Source organism: Vespa velutina, chromosome 3, assembly GCF_912470025.1.
Source record: "Vespa velutina chromosome 3, iVesVel2.1, whole genome shotgun sequence".
In the NCBI taxonomy this organism is placed as follows: domain Eukaryota; kingdom Metazoa; phylum Arthropoda; class Insecta; order Hymenoptera; family Vespidae; genus Vespa; species Vespa velutina.
Genome location: NC_062190.1, coordinates 2,869,113 through 2,887,224, shown reverse-complemented (window position 1 = coordinate 2,887,224; position 18,112 = coordinate 2,869,113). Strand labels below are relative to the sequence as shown.

At 31.5% G+C, this 18,112-nt stretch overlaps 3 protein-coding genes across 9 annotated transcripts; all 3 read left to right on the top strand.

Annotated features, from left to right (window-relative positions):
• Nucleotides 1–840: 840 nt before the first annotated feature.
• Nucleotides 841–5,405, top strand: LOC124947527 (piggyBac transposable element-derived protein 4-like). 5 transcript variants are annotated; one of them, XM_047489807.1, is made up of 2 exons: nucleotides 841–1,164; nucleotides 1,746–5,405. In XM_047489807.1, the coding sequence occupies exon 2, from the start codon at nucleotides 4,089–4,091 to the stop codon at nucleotides 5,046–5,048; it is 960 nt and encodes a 319-aa protein (XP_047345763.1). In that variant the 5' UTR covers nucleotides 841–1,164; nucleotides 1,746–4,088; the 3' UTR covers nucleotides 5,049–5,405. The 5 variants fall into 5 exon arrangements, with proteins under 5 accessions (XP_047345763.1, XP_047345761.1, XP_047345764.1 ...); XM_047489805.1 differs by having other exon boundaries at nucleotides 1,688–5,405; XM_047489808.1 differs by having other exon boundaries at nucleotides 841–4,743; nucleotides 4,801–5,405.
• Nucleotides 5,406–10,536: 5,131 nt separating this feature from the next.
• On the top strand, nucleotides 10,537–12,166 carry LOC124947577 (fatty acid synthase-like). Its single transcript, XM_047489924.1, has 4 exons — nucleotides 10,537–10,612; nucleotides 10,896–11,404; nucleotides 11,487–11,562; nucleotides 11,658–12,166. The coding sequence occupies exons 1-4, from the start codon at nucleotides 10,537–10,539 to the stop codon at nucleotides 12,164–12,166; spliced, it is 1,170 nt and encodes a 389-aa protein (XP_047345880.1).
• Nucleotides 12,167–13,000: 834 nt separating this feature from the next.
• LOC124948103 (RNA polymerase II-associated protein 1) lies at nucleotides 13,001–17,981 on the top strand. Of its 3 annotated transcripts, none has more exons than XM_047491245.1 (9): nucleotides 13,187–13,317; nucleotides 13,401–13,683; nucleotides 13,760–14,339; nucleotides 14,407–14,911; nucleotides 14,979–15,148; nucleotides 15,240–15,399; nucleotides 15,461–15,740; nucleotides 15,808–15,911; nucleotides 15,995–17,981. In XM_047491245.1, exons 2-9 carry the CDS (start codon nucleotides 13,591–13,593, stop codon nucleotides 17,316–17,318), a joined length of 3,216 nt encoding a protein of 1,071 aa, XP_047347201.1. In that variant the 5' UTR covers nucleotides 13,187–13,317; nucleotides 13,401–13,590; the 3' UTR covers nucleotides 17,319–17,981. The 3 variants fall into 3 exon arrangements, with proteins under 3 accessions (XP_047347200.1, XP_047347201.1, XP_047347202.1); XM_047491246.1 differs by having other exon boundaries at nucleotides 13,188–13,317; nucleotides 13,409–13,683; XM_047491244.1 differs by having other exon boundaries at nucleotides 13,001–13,683.
• Nucleotides 17,982–18,112: the final 131 nt, after the last annotated feature.

Sequence of the window (18,112 nt, the reverse complement as noted above, 5' to 3'; positions counted from 1 at the left end):
ACTTCGCTGGATCTACTCAAGATTGTCGTTTTCGTTGATCTTTTTCAATCTCGTAAATCTCATAGCCTTTCTCATCTCCACTCGCATTCGTGCATACGCATTAACTCATTCAAGACCGATTGCACACCGTGTGTGCAATGCCTTTACGAGGTTATGAGACCAACTACACACCATTATGCAATAGTAATGATGAGCAATTTTCAGTTATTCTAAGTAAAATATTCGTCTAAATGAAAGTTGTTTTTTAATTAATAAAATCTGTAAAGTATACAAAAACATAATTTGTCATCGGTTTTCATTTGTACCAAATTGTTTTGCTTGAATTTTCGCAATCTACATTTTTAAGAAATATCATTGCAGGAACCCATATATCTAATTCCATTTTTCAAATCTATCATTAACATCAATAGTATCGCCTTCTATTCATACTACCTACACGAAAATCATTACCTTAAGCCAGCGGGGTCTGCATATTCAGAATTTCTTACATGTAAGAAATAATATCTTAAATCTTATTATCTTAAGCGCATACATATAGCTAATTCTGGCACCTTCTATTTTTATCTAACTAACGGCTTATCTCTCTTATTGTGTGCGTACAGACGCACACAACTAACTAGCCCTGGACCTTCAACCCACATATATATGTATATATATGTCTATATGTATGTACATGTATATATATATCTATATATATATATATATATATATATATGTTGTTACGAGCCAACCTGGAGAAACTCAAAGTGAATTCGAAACTAGAAAGTCGTTTCTAGGCAGACATTTTGACTTATAACAACAAGTTGTCGTCTTTCTTCTAAGGGGACTCGGCCAGAAAGGACATCACTCGCAGACGTTCCGAAATATTTGCATATTTTATTAAGAGAAGTAATCCGTTAAACAGTTAATTGTAAATAAGTTGTTCTTGTTTAGGTTATTAAAGTTCTTTTTTGTTAAAACGAGTGGTTGCGCGTAATAATTTTGGAAGTTTTCCGGGATACGATATCATTTTTTTTTTTATCGAGGCATGACTTCACATAAGAAATACGAAAGTTTATGAGTGGAAGAAGGGAGAAAGAAAGAGATATAAACGCTCACTCTCCTTGTTCGAAAGCTTCAGGAGGAACTTAAACAACAGCACAAGAAACTCGAAATGCACAGGAGGTAAAATGATGAACATATTGCACAAACAGAGGTTCGTCCCCGTATTTCAGGAGGGAAACCATACTTGATAAGTATTAATGATCCAGTTAGAAGAGATTTTTCGATTGAAGCAAATTAAATAAATCTAATGCAGAGGAATATAGAAAATTTCGAAAATCCTTTAGTGGAATAAAATCTTTTAGATGTAAGGATGAATTCAGATATAAGGATGTTTCCCTAATAAGTCCAATATTTATCAATCATATATTAGAAAAGAGCTCTTTGTTAGCAATAAGATTGCAATATTCAACTGAAGAAGTTTTGTTGACTAAAGAAAATGTGGAATCTTTAGTAGAATTAGGAGCAGTATTTGAAAGGATATTTTTAATGATAGTAGATATTACAGATGATTGTATGTTAGGGCGCGATTTTTTATCAATTATCAGGATTAGATATGCAATTTCGAAAAGTTGTTATGGAGAATTCAGATTCGGTAGCGAGGATTTCAGAAGAGCTGTTAAATAATTTGAATAATGTTCTTTAGGAGAATTCTGGAAATCTTTTGAAGGAGAATTTTTTCAAATTCATCCAAAAATTTTCAGAAAAGTTTGCGAAGGATATTGTTGAGGGAAATTGCATAATTGTAGGATATGCTATAGAGCTGACTCTTGCCCTATAAAAGAAGTTCCTCGAAGAATACCACTTCAATTAAAAGGACAAACGGATCAAATTATTAGAGATATGAGGAAACTGTGAATGATAAAAGAATCTTCTAATCCTTGGGTCTTCCCAGCGGTAGTAGTACTGAAAAAAGATGGTTCCTGGAGATTTTGCGTGGACTATAGGAAATTGTACATAGTAACAAAGAAGGATATATAACTGTTATCACGAATAGATGATCTGCTCGATTGTTTGTTCGGAAGCGCATGGTTTACGATTCTTGATCTTAAAAGTGGATACTGACAGATAAGAATTCGTCAAGAAGACAAAGAAAAGACAGCGTTCTCATTAGGGAAGGAACTTTAGCAATTGAAAATAATATTTTTTCAATTGCTAAATTGTCTAATGCTCCAGCCACATTCGAACGTCTGATGGAATATGCCTTGAGGACTTACAAAATTGAATTGGTCTGATTACCTAGACGACATAATTATTTATAGTCGAACTTTTGAAGGTATGCTAGAAAATTTACAAAAGATTTTCACAAAACTACATGCGACAGAATTGAAAAAAAATCATAAAAAATATAAACTGTTCGAGAGAGAAATTAATATTAATATTATTAATATCAACTATTAATATTACTGTTCAACTATTATATTATTTCTACTACTACTGATGATGATGATGATGATGATGATGATGATGTACTTAAATATTATATGGGACGCTGGGAGAAAAATCTCGTAGATAATATGGAATCTTACGCTTAATATAAGATGATAAAAAAGAATATCGTTTCATTATAATGTTCATATATTAAATATATATAGTTTAAGATAATGTGGATGTGAAATAAGTGATAAACTCATTTTTTTGAAATTTTGACTTAGACCACTTTCATAATTATGGGCACATATGTGAAATGGAAGATTATAGCGTTAGTTGTGTACATGTATGAAATAAGTCAATCGACAATTAAACAACGGATAGAAGGTTCTACCGTTAGTTAATTATGTGTGTGTGCATGAGATAAGTTAGTCAACGATCGAATAAAAAATGATCTGCCCTTTGTGAAATGTATTTGTCTACGAAAAGAAGAGAAGGAGCTAAGATATTAGGAATAAGAGAGAATAAGATGGAAGTACAGCGTGAGTGAAATAAGCAAAAAAGCACAAATAGAATAAAGAACGATAAAAATTACCGAATGCATATGCACGAATGTGAGTGAGGATAAGAAAGGATACGGGGTAGATGTGAGAAAAAGAACAACAAAAAAGGCTTGGTCTACTCAAGTATACGTGACTTCACGAGCCAGCGGCCGAACTCACAGTACACGTGACTTCACGCAATCGTCAGTTACCGGCTGGGTTCATGTATACAAATATTTGCAAAGCGTCAGTTGCTTATTGTTCATCCATTGTTTGTCTACTGAGTATCGGTTAGGACTACGAAGTATCGATTACTATATCTACTAACTATAATATCTATCTGTTTATGTCCATCTATCTACCTATCTATTTATATTCATATAAATATCCAATCCTCAAAAATCAGTAAAAGTGATGACGAGATATACGCCGATAACCTGTCAAATGTTAGTGCGCCAGAATCAAATGACAGCGAAGATTCAGATAGTGGAAGCGAAATTCTTGTTAGAAAATTGAAAAATTTTATGAAGCCAGTAATAGATTTCGATGAGGATAGTAGTACTTTCGACAAAGAGGAAATGGAATGGACCCGAACAAACGGCACCGGTAATATACAAAACTATAAGGAACAAGTAGGAGTGCAAATACCGCTTGATGAATGGAGCATACAATCAGCTGTAGACCTTTTCTTTGGTGAAGATTTAATGAAATTATTCGTAACTGAAACGAATCTATATCACAAACGGCAACAAATTGATATTGAAGAAAGTAAAGATAGGAAGTGGACGCTGAGGAGATGAAAAAATTTCTCGCTTTAATAATTCTGATGGGATTAGTAAAAAAGTCAGAAAAAGATGAATACTGGTCAACAAGTCCATTAATTTGCACACCAATTTTCGGAAGTCGTGCCAAGAAATAGATTTCGCCAAATTTGGAAATACTGACATTTCAACAATAACGAACCGATTGGACAAGATTAAACCCATAACAGACCATTTCAAACATAAATTTCGAACTATCTATAAACCAACAAAAGAATTATCATTAGACGAAGCCGTTATACCATTGCGCGGAAAGCTTTGCTTTCGCACTTATAATCCTGACAAGATTGTCAAGTACGGAATATTAGTACGCATGTTGTGCGAAGCACGATCTAGTTACATTTGTAACTTTGATATATATTGTGCCTGGGAAATAAAACTAAAAGAAACCATATTGTCGGTACTGTCACCGTACCTTTACTTGTGGCATGATATCTATATGAATAATTACTACAATAGTGTAGCAATCACAGAAGAGCTACTAAAAAAACAAACAAATGTGTGCGGAATATTACGAAAGAATAGAGGTGTACCACACTGTTTGAAAAATATAAATTTAAAGGAGTTCGGCACGGACTTTTGCAGGAAAGGTAATACCCTTGTGCAGGCATTTCGAACTAAAAAAAAAACATTATATATGATTTCAAGTATACACACGGCAAATATGGTTGAAATCACAAGCCCAAGAACAAACAAGACCGTGAAAAAACCGACCTGTGTTGTCGAATATAATAAGTACATGAAGGACGTAGACCGTGCAGACCAATACTTGTCGTATTACTCAATTTTATTCAAAACAAAGAAGTGGACGAAGAAAGTTGTGCTATATTTTATAAATGCTGCCTTGTTTAATGCATACCAAATTTATGTCAAAAGTTCAAAAAGTCATATTAGATTCAAAAAATTTCTGTTACATGTTGTGAACATATGGTTAAGCACGAAGATTGAAATGGAGAAACCAGAATCAGGTATAACTAATAATTATATAATTTGCACGTATGGCACTAGCTATTTTTTTGGTCTAGGACCTTCTTCGATGTATATCCCAAGAGCTCCAAAGTGCGATCCGGTAGACAGATTGTGTTCGGAAATGCGGAATCATAAACTTGTCCGCATCGTAGGAAGAGGGAAAATAAAAAACCCGCGAAGACCATGCAGAATATGCTCCACATCAAAAAAAAGAAGCTCAACTGCATTTATGTGCTTCTCATGTAGTGTTTCGCTGCACGTTGGACTGTGCTTTGAAAAATATCATACAAAATCAAAATACTAAACTAATTGTTTAAAAACCAGTATGCCGAGTAATTATTATATGATTACATTTTTATTTTTTTTATTTTTATATTTAGTTATTATATTTTGTATATTTATATAGTATAGTACATTATTATTATATTTTAGTTTATTATATCATTGTTATATGATATATTTTGGTTATTAAATACTGTTAATTGATGAATTATGTGACAATATATCGCCAGCATACCTTCCTCAAAAGCCTGCCAATTTGTCACAAAGCTGACAAAATGTACCAGCGGTAAGCGCAACTCTTTTTCCAAAACGTGCGGAAACAAATACAGAGTAAAGAGAAGATAAGGTGGTTTTGACTAGAACGAATAAAGAAAATGTAATTATACCATTGTAATACATTAACTAATAAAATCATTATTAACCCAAAGTAAGTGATTTGAGTTTCCTATTTTCCAGGTAGGGTTGCGAGAAATATATTCACTCTCTCTCCCAATCTCAGTCCTTTCTCTTCCTTTCAGAAACAACGCAGATCACAAAGGATAGACCATAATCTATTCAACTGCCGACCAATTTGTCTTAAATACACACGCACTCAACTAACTAACACTAGAACTTTCTATCTTTTTCTGCCGATAGATTTACTTATCTCATGCACACATTCATACAACTAAGTAGCTCTAGAACCTTCCATCTCTTGTTTAAGGTTTATTTTATACATACACATACGCACGATTAACTAACGTTAGAACCTTCCAATCCACACACACACACATTGTTACGCTCAACCACGTATTTGAACAAAAAAGAACTTTAGTAACCAAAACAAACCAGAACAACTTATAAAGAATTAATAGCTTAACAAATTAATTCTCTTAATAAAATATTCAGATATTTCTTAACGTCCACGAGTTATGTCCTCTCATGACAAGTTCCCTAAGAAAATAGACGATAGCCGGTTATTTTTTGTCAAAATATCAGCGTGCCTGAGCAACCCAGATGCAATCCATTGACAGCATTTCTTCCGCTTTTCCGCAAGATTCCTTGTGCTCCGAAGTTTCCAACCTTGAGATCCCGAGAGAATCAAAGCGAAACCCGTCTCTTTACTTTCCCTCCAGAGGGAGTCCCTTCTAGGCGCTTTATGGGTTGACAATCCACTATGTAAAAAGAAATTTTGCATATAAAGTAACAACAGTGATATGTTTATTTAACTATGTTCGATATATAATAGGTACAGACTATGACTTCCATTAGCTCTGTAGAAGAGTCGAAGACAGAATATATGACTTCGTCTCCTTTGTTTTTGGCGTTGTCTCTTATTTTGTTAATTGATTACCTGCGTGTGCGTTTGATGGCACCGAGGCGTGTTAATTATGTATCTTGCCGTAATCGAGGCGTAACAGTCGCGAAGAAGTCGCTACAGCTTTCTCGTCATAGATTGCAGTACCATAAGTATGGGGAGGCAATAGACTATGAGCCTATTACATCCAATGGCCGATCTGACATTCACCTGAAGCGCAAACTCGCTTCGCTCGGAGAAAGAACCATGATCTAAAAACCACTGGAAAATCGGTGGTACTCAATGTAGTTCTTCCTTCCTTTTTCTTCTTCTTTTATTCCCGAACTCCCCGTGGATTATACTTTTTTCTTCACGCATTCTCTCCATTCAGTCCAGACTTCGTATCTTCTCCGAAACGTCTACTAAAACGAAAATTTTATCCAACAGAATTTTCTAGGAACATATTTTATTTATTATAACAAATTTTCTCCCCCTTCTCGAACATAAAAATAAAACATTCAATTCATGATCTTCAGTCAAATGCCTACATCCCTAAAATATCGTCCTATCTCGTCCATTTATGAGATTGTCACCTAGTAGACATTAGCCCAGCCACGTAGCCCACCGATCGGCTGCATCGTGAGGTTGCAAGCATTATCCCTCCTTCAGAAGTTCCAGGGACTACCTTCGACAGGTACTTTTTTCGTCGTATAGATTTAAATGTCTGAAATAAGTGCTTATGGCGAGTATACGAAATCCCGTCTGGGTTTGCTCCTATGTTACGTTTCTTGGCATGCCGGAGTACAAGAGTGGCAAGCCCACATTCACACATCCTGCTTTTGCGCTATATTTAAATCATTCATTCAAAAGCATTAATCATGCACCACTTATTTTTACTGAATTTTCCTATCGCTAATTAACCTTTTTTATTATTTGATCTTTCTAAAAACGGTACCACACGATCGAAATGAACAATCTATTTCTTTCTCTCGAAGATTTATACAAAATACTATATCATTGATTTTTTTTTTAATTTTATATGGTCCTTCCCAATTGCTTTCAAACTTCTGTGCTTTTCTCTTCCTTCGTTGAGGGTTAAATAACCACATCTTTTGGCTTTCTTCTAAATTTTTTTTATTTACTCCCCGATCATACTAAACCTTCATTTATAAGATTTTATTTTAATCCGCCCTCTTGCGATTCTATGAATTTTATTTAATTTTGTCCTAAGCTTCGATCCATATGCATAAGCTATATCCTTTTCCATGTAATCAGATGGACAATTCCGAAGAAGACCCAATAGTATTTTTAAATCCCTCCAACAAACATTTCGACTTGAAATAATCCAGTCGTCTCATATTTCGCGGAATTATAGGCCAACAAACGTAATGGGACCCAGCAATCCCAATCCTTTTGATTTTGATTAATGAATTTTGCTAAGTAATTGATGATTGTCCTATGTTGATGTTCCACTTGACTGTGAATGAAACACTGTTATAACTAAACTCGAAATTACTATCCTGATCGGTATGTAACCCTAATGGTGCCTCATATCTAGAAACAACTTACTAGATAAAAGTTTCAGCTACGACTAAAAGTTTCAGTTACTCGATAAAAGTTTGTGCTCTAAAATTTCAAATGGAAATGCTTCCAAGCACTTACTAAAACAATCTACCATTACCAAAAGAAATCTGTTTTCCCGTGAAAAAGGACTTTGGAAAAGGACCTAAGATATGCATTTGTATTCGTTAAAAAGGCATTCTCATGTTTTAAATTCGCATCCCACTTTTTCCTTTTCTTGTTGGGTCTTTCTAGTGACGCAAGCTGCACATGTCCTGCATAAATCTTCTACCTCCTACTTACACCTAACCCAATAATATCTCTTTCGAATCCTTTCCAAGGTTCTATTTACTCCGAAATGTCCTCCCGTAGAACTATCGTGTGCTTCCTTTAAAATATCTTCTACTTTCGCCTGAGGAACAACAATTTTAACAGTATGAGACTTCATACTTGAATGTACACAGTTTCAAAACAGGAGGTTCTTTTCAATAAAAAGAAATCCCAATGTACCCAGTATACTTTCAGTGATGATTCTCTTGCCGATGTCTCCTGCCAATCTAGTCTTTTCTTCTCTCTTTCGCTTCTAAAATAATGCAAATTGTTTCATTCTTTTGTTGCTAATCGCTCCAATTCCTGAATTCTTCATCTTGGAAAACTATTCTCTCTACCAAATTTGTTCATTCCTCCATCGTCTCTCGCTTAGCATAATAATTACATTACGTCTCCTCATAAGATCATCTGGATAAATCATCTGCGTTGTCGTGCGACTTTCCTCCTCTATGGGCAACTTCGAAATCATAATATCGTAATCGCTCAAGCCATCGGGAAAATTATGCATCCAAATCCTTAAATCATAGGAAGGAAGCATGATCTTTACGCAAAATGAACTCAGTTTCATATAAATAATAATGAAAGATCTTAATGGAATCTACTGCAGCGAGCAATTCTCGTCTGGTAAGACAATAATTTCCTTCGGCCTTATTCAAGACCTTACCGAAATAAGCGATTATCAACTCTTTTTCATCTTGTACCTGTGACAAAACTCCTCCTATCCCATGGCCGGAGGCATCGGTATGTAAAATAAATTGTTCCTTCTAACGAAAAAACAAAAATTGTCGATGACGTGAAAACCTGTTTTAATTTTTCGAATGATTTCTCACAATTCGAATTCCATTTAAATACTGCTGCATTTTCTATTTATATATACAAAGGTTTTGAAATCACAGAGAAATCTTTCACAAATCTTCGATAATAAGAGAAAAATCCTAGAAAGCTCCTAATTTGCTTTTTATTTCGTAATATAGGCCAATTCGCCACAGTGTCGATTTTCTCCGGATCTGCAGACAGATATAATATATCCCAATATCTTACTTCTCTCTCGAACTACGAGAGTGCATTCAGATACGCTTCTCGCATCGAACCAGCAATAATAGTTGATTTGCACAGAAAATCTTCTCCCGTCTCTTCCTAATTGTCAGAGTCATATACCCACTAGTCGAAATGAATAAAGGCGGCGGCATAAGCCTCGGATATCGTTGAAGGCCCTCAAGCAAGTTAATGGGAGAACGCGAATTCTTTGAAGGATCCCGTGAAACTCGAATGTTTTTGAATTTAATACTCAAATTCAATATCATATTATGTTTAGATGGGAACATTCGTATGACTGATTCGTAACATCTTTCAAAATACATGAGAGACATGGTTTCGGAGAACGAAGGATTGAAATATTGATCGACGATGAAGATTTCGAGTTCATAAAAGGTAATGTGATCGATAGCAGATATTTTTTCCTATAACGTGATATTTATGTTTGGTTTTGGAAACATTGCCTATATACCCAATGACTATAGGGTAGCACTACATATTATAAAAAGGTCTGTTGTCATTGGAAATGTAAAGTTTAATTGATCTACAAACCAAAGAGTGCAAAATTGAGTTGACAATAATGATTCGAAGAGGTAACTTCTTCCTATCTGTATAAACTATTCTTAAAAGAACTATAGAATGTGTAAACAATTCTTAAAAGAATTTAATATATATCGATCTACAAATGATCAGGTACCAGTAGATTTGAAGTGGTCGAAGGAAGTCCTGCTATTGTTACCGGAAAAATTCATATTGCAACGAACTCATCAGAGAAGAAAAGAAGTTTATTATTACTATCAACTTTAATATTATTATTCAACTATTATACTACTTCTACACGTACTACTAATGATAATAATAATTATAATAATAATAATAATTATAATAATAATAATAATAATAATAATAATAATAATAATAATAATAATAATAATAATAATAATAATAATAATAAAAAATAATAATAATAATAGTAATAATAATTATAAAATATTATTATAATAATAAAAATGAACTTAAATATTATATATATTATGTATATTTTATATTATAATAGTAAAAACAATGATGGCATGTTACTATTTGAAAATCTAGGATTAAACGTCATAAGTACGTTATGCTTCTAAAATACATACTGATTCTCGAATCAGAAGATCACAAGACTTATTTGATGTTATTGAGAGAAATGTTGACAAGGAAGTAAAAGAATTAAGTGAGAAGGATATTTATAAGGAAGTTACGTAATTATCTATATAACGATCTTTTCTGAGACAAACGCAGTATAACTGTTTCGTGAAAGAATGGACATATGAAATGGAAAAATATTTGGGTAGCGTTCATGGATAAAATCATCAATTTAGATACTAGAGAATTAGTTGTACCAAGTAAAATTAAAAAATTAGTAATAGATATTGAAGCTCATGAACAATATTTTTAAAGTTTGTCCACTAACCAAAAAGTAGATATAACACTTATTGTCAATGTAACGTAAAATTATACAGTATGTTTTTATAGATTATCCGCAATATTTTCTTGAAACACAATGATGTGATTTTAGCAGGGGTTGTGGAAATACATTAAATTAGAGTAATTGCGATTGTTTGAAAAAGATCTATCAGAAAGTCAATTATCGAAGAACATAAATTCACTGCTTATCGCGACAAAAAGAAAATGTCACACCGAGGAAATGTCAGGTTGATATCTCGGCAGATATACTCCTTTCTCCTTTAAGACATTATAAATTCAATAAAGAAACATTTCCTAGTATCAATGATAATCATATCGGAAATTCTCGAGATACTAGTTTTGAGAAAATGATTTTGCAACAAACCAATGGTGCAGGTGTAGACATTGTTCTAAATTCTTTAGCCGAAGATAAACTTCAAGCGAGTCTACGTTGTTTAGCCTATAGAGGTAGATTTTTAGAAATTGGACAATTTGACTTAGCCGCAAATAATGAATTAAGCACCAAAATCTTTATGAAAGGTATCAGTTTTCATAGTGTGATGTTAGATAAGGTTATTAACACAAATGACGAAATTAAGAACGAAATTAGTTCAATATTCAACAAACTTATTAAAGAAAATGCTATCAAACCGATTATTAGGACAGTTTTCGGCAAAGATCAAATAGAGACAGCACTTAGATTTATGGCAGCTGGAAAGCATATGGGAAAAGTAAGTTGACGTTTATTGCTGGAATATATGTTTTGATTTTAATAGTTCAAATTATAACCAGCAATACGTCATTATATCGTAGGTTCTCATAAAGATCTGTCAAGAAAATGAACCACTGAATACATTCATTTTGGTTGAACCTTCTTATACATGTAAAAGTTATATAATTCTTGGTGGATTAGGAAATTTTGATTTGGAATTAATCGATTGGTTGGTTTTTCGAAATGCTCAAAATATTGTCATTACTTCACAGAACGACTTAGAGAATGGTTATCAATCCATGAGAATCAAAATATGGGAATCATACAGCGTAAATATCAAGATTCTGATCTCGATGCGGCTAAACAAGAAGACTGCGAGCTTATCATGAAAAAAGCGATAGATCAAGGTCCAGTTGATGGTATATTCAATCTTGCAGTTTCTTTGAAAGATAATATTTATAGAAACCAAACGCTGGAGACTTTTAAAGAATCTTTCAAAGGAAAAGCATGGGCCACGAAATGTTTGGACGAGGTGACCAGAAAGCTTTGTCCAGATCTTCGACACTTCGTAGTTTTTTCTTCTGTCTCGTGCGGAAGAGGAAATGCCGGACAAACGAATTACGGTATGGCTAATTCCATTATGGAAATAATATATGAAAAAAGAGTAGGTTTGCCTAGATTAGTTATACAATGGGGAGTGATTGGAGATGTTGGTCTAGTTACAGCATTGGAAAACATTTATATAGCAACAACTACATTAATAATTGAAAGAAGAACTTGAAAGCAATATGTTGCTTGGTATATTAAATGCATTTACAGCTATTAATACTGCAGAGATCGGTTGTTATTTTCTTGAAAGATGTCTTTTTTTTTAACATTTTTCGTAATTCTTATTCTAATTTTCCAATATTACTTTGCAGCTTGAACTTTAATTAAGAAAATACAATATGTGGGATGAAAAAGTAAAGGCATTTTTTAATGTTCTATCTTCTGAACATAGGGAATTATTTTTAAAAGAAAATCAAAAAAACCGCACTATTCTCTCATTTTATGTGAAATTGCAAGAAGCCATAGCATATAATCCAGAATCATTGCCATATATAAGAACTCCAATCACATTATTCAAACCGTTGTTGCCCTCTATACTAAACGTCCCGTATGATTATAAATTGCAAAATGTAAGTTTTAAAACTTCGTATAGATCATGAAAATAACAATAATTTATAATACTATAAAATATTGTTATTTCCATATAACTGAAGCCAAAATGTATACTTTGTTGATGGCAATCATATCATTATGTTAGAAGATATGAAAATTGCAATTAAATGTAGGAAAAGAAAAAATTTGAGTTCGAACCTACTAACAGTTTTTATTCTAACTCACATTAATCTATAATTAGATAATTATGTTACGTGCAAGTAAAGTATAATTTGTACAAGCTTGTAGACTGATACGTCTATGGAGACAGTTTCATACTTATGCTTGTAGTTCATAATTTGTCTATATTTGTCGCTGAAGTTGTATACGCTTCATGCGGTTAATGCTGAAACAGGATTGGCTAGACGAAATTGCATGCTGATTGGTAACTGGTGTCACGTGATAGTGAGCCATAATAGATCAGAAACTAAATAATAGGTTAGAAATAATGTGTTTACTAAGTTGATGTTTCGAAGTCTTATAACGAGTCTAAGAAATAAAGTATTAATGGGAGGATAGGATTACGTTATGAAAAATATAAAAATATATTAAAAAATAAAAATATTTTTGCATTATTTATAATTTTTATTATCATTAAACAATAGTATCTTATAAAAATTAAAAATGGATAACATGATTACATTAAAACGACCCAAACCTGGAGACGACGAAGAAGAATTATTTCGAATGCAGGAAGATTTTTTAAAAAATAGGTTGCAACCATCAGCGAAGGTGATAAATTTACGAGATCAAATTAAAGGACAAGCTAATTCTATGCAAAAGTATGAAGCTAATTCGAGTAAAGTACAATCTAGATTTTCAGAACTGAAAAAACAAAAGACAGAAAAGATTTTTACATCTCGAAGCACAGGAGAAGTATTAAATGCAAATGTAAAAGAAGAAATAACTGCAAATTCGTCTGCAGAAATTCATGATTTAGTACAAAGTATACCAATAGACCCGTCAAATATAATACTTGGAAATATTATCGAAAGAAAATTCGATATGAAGGAACAGAAATTTAGCTTTGATGAAAAAGTATTTAATATTAATTCAGAAATTGGCTTTCCAAAAGTCTTTGTATCTGATAATTATATGGTATTTATATAAATATTACTTATATGATATTATATTACTTTGATATACTAATTTTTGAATTGTATATAAATTTTAGAATACATCTAATAAACGGAGTTTATTTTCACAAAAGATTTCAAAAAAAGAAAATGTAGCCTTTCCTATTAAAATAAAATGTCAAGAAGAATCTGATGCAACAAAAAATGAAAATTCTAATGCTATGAAAGATTTTATCGAAGAGATTCATCAAGAAAATTTAAATAAATTAAATGAAATGACTGAAGAAGAAATATTGAAAGAAAAGAAGATGCTTAAATCATCTCTTAATGCAGAATTAATAAAATTTCTTAAAAATAGGAAAAGAGATAAAAACAAGACAGAAGTAGATAAACCAGATTTTCAGTCATGTAAACTTGATAGTAAAGAATGCATAAAAAATAAAAAAAGTGATTCTTTATGCTGTGATCAAGATCAAGATGAAGCTATGGAATGTGCAAGTAGTATAGAAACTGTACCAAAGCCTTGTGTAGAAATACTAAAGGAAGCTAAAGAAAAAGGTTGGGTCCATTTAGATACTATAGAACCTGCAAAACTGCAGTGGATGCAAGATATACCAGAAAAAAAAGAACATAAACCTGCCCCTGATGAACCATACAATGCTCGATTTGATTTTAATGGTAAATTTACTATAAATATAATTAAAAGATTGCTTTTATATTTATATTTCTTATATTTCTCGTATAGGTTTATTACTTCCATATAAAGATGAGAATTTATCAGTAGATAAAGGTCTTCATCATCATGGAGAAGAACCAGAACGTCCTGGTTATTCTTTACAAGAATTGTTACAATTAAGTAGATCTTCTACGCAACAACAACGTTGCACTGCTCTCACTACTTTAGCTAATATCTTAGAAAAAAGTCGAAAAGGGTGGTATGATAAAGTTTTGCAACCAGCACCACTAAATGCATTGAGTCAAAATAATGTCCTACTCTTACTAAGATTTTCATTGGATGATACATCTGTAGCTGTGGTTACAGCAACTTTGCAGGTATTGAGAGCATTTGTATTTAGTGAAGCAGATGAGATCTGTTTGGACAGAATGTTTGGTTGGGACAAATATATAGAACCTACTTTGAAACCTCCACCTTCAGATATTAAAGATGAGAGTACTTTGAAAGACCATGAACTCGTACAATTAGATGCTGTTTCTGCACTTCTAAGATCAGATATTCTTTTAAGAATTAGGTTGTATAATATTTATATTTTTTATTATTTTAACATATTGTATCATAACAATACAAAATTATTGTAGATATATTTTAAGTGAAATGCATCCTCCACCTGTTGGTGTGATATGTGCTTTGGAAATATTGACTCGTCTTGCAAGACATTCACATATAGTTGCATTGAACATTGCAAGTACTCCAAATTTGTTGAATACTATCATTTGTAATTTTATACCTTTATCTGTCAATCAGTTAAGTGAGTATATAAAAATATGCAAATAATGAGTAGAATTAATATATGTTTATAAGTTTTAATATTGTAATTAATAAATAAATTTTTGCTTTAGCTACATATGATACAGTAAATAATGCTTATGGTATCCCAATAACTGCTAGCATACGTTTATGTCGAATCTTAGTTTGTTACGGTGGAAAAGTAGTGGCTGAAAAATTAGTTCAGTTGAAAATCATTCATTCTATTTTATCATATGTTTCCAGTGAAGCAGGGTAAGGTTATACCATTTTAATATAGTATTTTTTGGTATTAATCAAATTTTTTATTTTTTAGAAAGGAAGGAATTAAAATAAATATTGAAAGCTTACGTCTTTGGAAATTGTTGCTACATCACAAAGTAGCAATGGACAGTATTGAAGGAGCTCAATTAACTCTTATATCTCAGTTACAACTTTTATTATGTAATCATGATATTGGAAAAGCTGCAGATCTAGCTTGTGAATATGCAACTGTACTCATAGCTGTAGCTAGTACTTTAAATTCATTCAAGGAAAATATCTCCGTACTGTTATCAAAGTGGAGTAGACAATTATCATCATTATCATCTCCAACAGTAAGTTTATACAATGCACATGAAGTAAGATACGATTCAATCTAATATAATTATTATAATTTTATAGTGGTGTATTTTAAAATTGATTTCACAAACATTGCTGTCTGTTAACAATCTAAATGCTTTGGAAACAAATTGGATGTCAAATTCAAATATATTTTCTACATTATGGTATGTTTCTGCTTTATTATATATCAACATTAAATTTACGAATATTTTTAATGTTAATAATTATATATTGAAATTTTAAACAGTTCTACTTCAAATTTATTAAGTACTTGTGTACCTTCTATTGAACGAGAACCATCCTGTCTGCCAAGTCTTGGAGTACGGACAGAAGAAGATCAATTACAACCAATCATATCTCAGAATTCTTGTATTCCTTTCCTAGCAATAATACTTGATATGTTTTACCGTGAGTCCTTTGAAACAGGTCTTTGGACAATATTCAATCAACCAGAATTTATAAAATATATTCAAAAACTAGAATCAACTAGTTGGAATTTAGAACGATCGTGGTATACGCGAATGGAGTTTTATTTGGTTACTATTATTGTTAAAGCTGCTCACTTTCTTAATAGAAACTTAAATTCTATAGTGAAACATAATGTTTGGAAAATATCTATTAAACTTGTATCGTCATTACCAGGAGATTTTTCTAATGATGTAGTAGATATGCTGAGAATTGCTTTATCAAATGAAAAATTAAATTTGGAATTAATAACAGATCAATTATCACAATTAAATTTAAATAATGCTGATAATCAAATGAAATATGAAATAGCAAATTTGTATGAAAAATATGTTATATCAAATTCAGATTGGAGTCAAGCAGCAATGCCTAAAGATTGGCTTTATTTACCTTTGGTACACATTTATACAAAGTGTAGAAATAATGAAACTAGTACAGAAAAAGATAAAAAGAATATCTTAGTGATATTATGTTTAGAAATCGTTTTACCTGAATTAGTTGCAAAATTATCTCCAACTTTAAAATTTAGTAGATTAGTGCTAACCTATTTGTGTGATACAGTTTATTTAAACAATGATGTTTCTATTTTATTAAACAAAGTAATGTCAAACTTAATGCAAAAGTATTATAAAAAGTTAGACTTTACAAAAGATCTACCAGGATTAAATTCATTTGTTGATTTATTCACTGCAATGTGTGAACATTTTTGCTCAACTTCTTATGGTGATCATAATTTTGCAATGATATTACTAATTCCAATTGCACAGAGACATAATGTACATTATAGGAAATTATTATGGTCTGAGCATGCTGGTGTACTCAGATATTTAAGATTACCATTGAATAAATTAATAATTCCTTTACAAGAATATCTGTATCCTCTTGAAGATGATATGTCATTAATAGAAACTTACATAACAGCACTTGTTAGAAATACCGTTAAATTAGAATGGTGTCCAATACCATATACAATTGCACTTCATCATTCTGCCATGTATTTAAAGCTTACAACTAAATTAGCGATTCGAATGAGGACGAAAATAGAAACAATTCCTGATAAAAGCTTGGTAAATATTTTATTAAATTATAAACCACCAATACTGTAAGTGAAAATGTTATTATAAGTATAAATTCTTTTATAAAGATATTTAAAACATGAACTCGGTTGAATTGATTTATTAATGAACTGATAATAGAGTATTTATTTCGAATATTTTTATAATGTACAGACATCTTTTGTGTATATATATAAAATATATTAATGCTAGAAATACAGGATTCACAAAACAATATCTAGACTTTTGTTAAGCTTAAAAAATGAGTTTACTTATACAATAAAATATTTATTCTAAGAGACTTATACTACAGTGCATATTTATATTTCATAGAATTTAAATGCTATATTCACAGGTACAACTCATTAGGGTATTCATGATTTTTGTGTTTAATAATAAAGAATAGGAACAATTAGTAATAAGCGCAGAGGCACTGTTTGGTCATTTGAGCTGATTTGAACATTAGTGTTAATATCTGATCTGTGTAATAAGAATATTGCAGAAAGTGGTTAATATGCAATCATATTGATATTATGAAGTAAATAATTTAGATCAGTTCGAACGTGAACACTTTGTATAATATAAATCCTAGATGATAATCATAGCTATAATTAGTGAATATTTTTATAAATATTAAATAACGACTTGATGTTTTTAAGTTTTGAAAAAATTATGTATTTGATGATTTTTTGCAATATTATATATATCTATATAGATTGTTTTTTTAATAACAATTTTTTAGTAACAACGAAAAAGCATAGCCAAAAGTATATGAAAATATATGAAAAAGATTATGAAGATTCTTTCGATCTTACATATTACAATATATTGCAATGAAAATACAT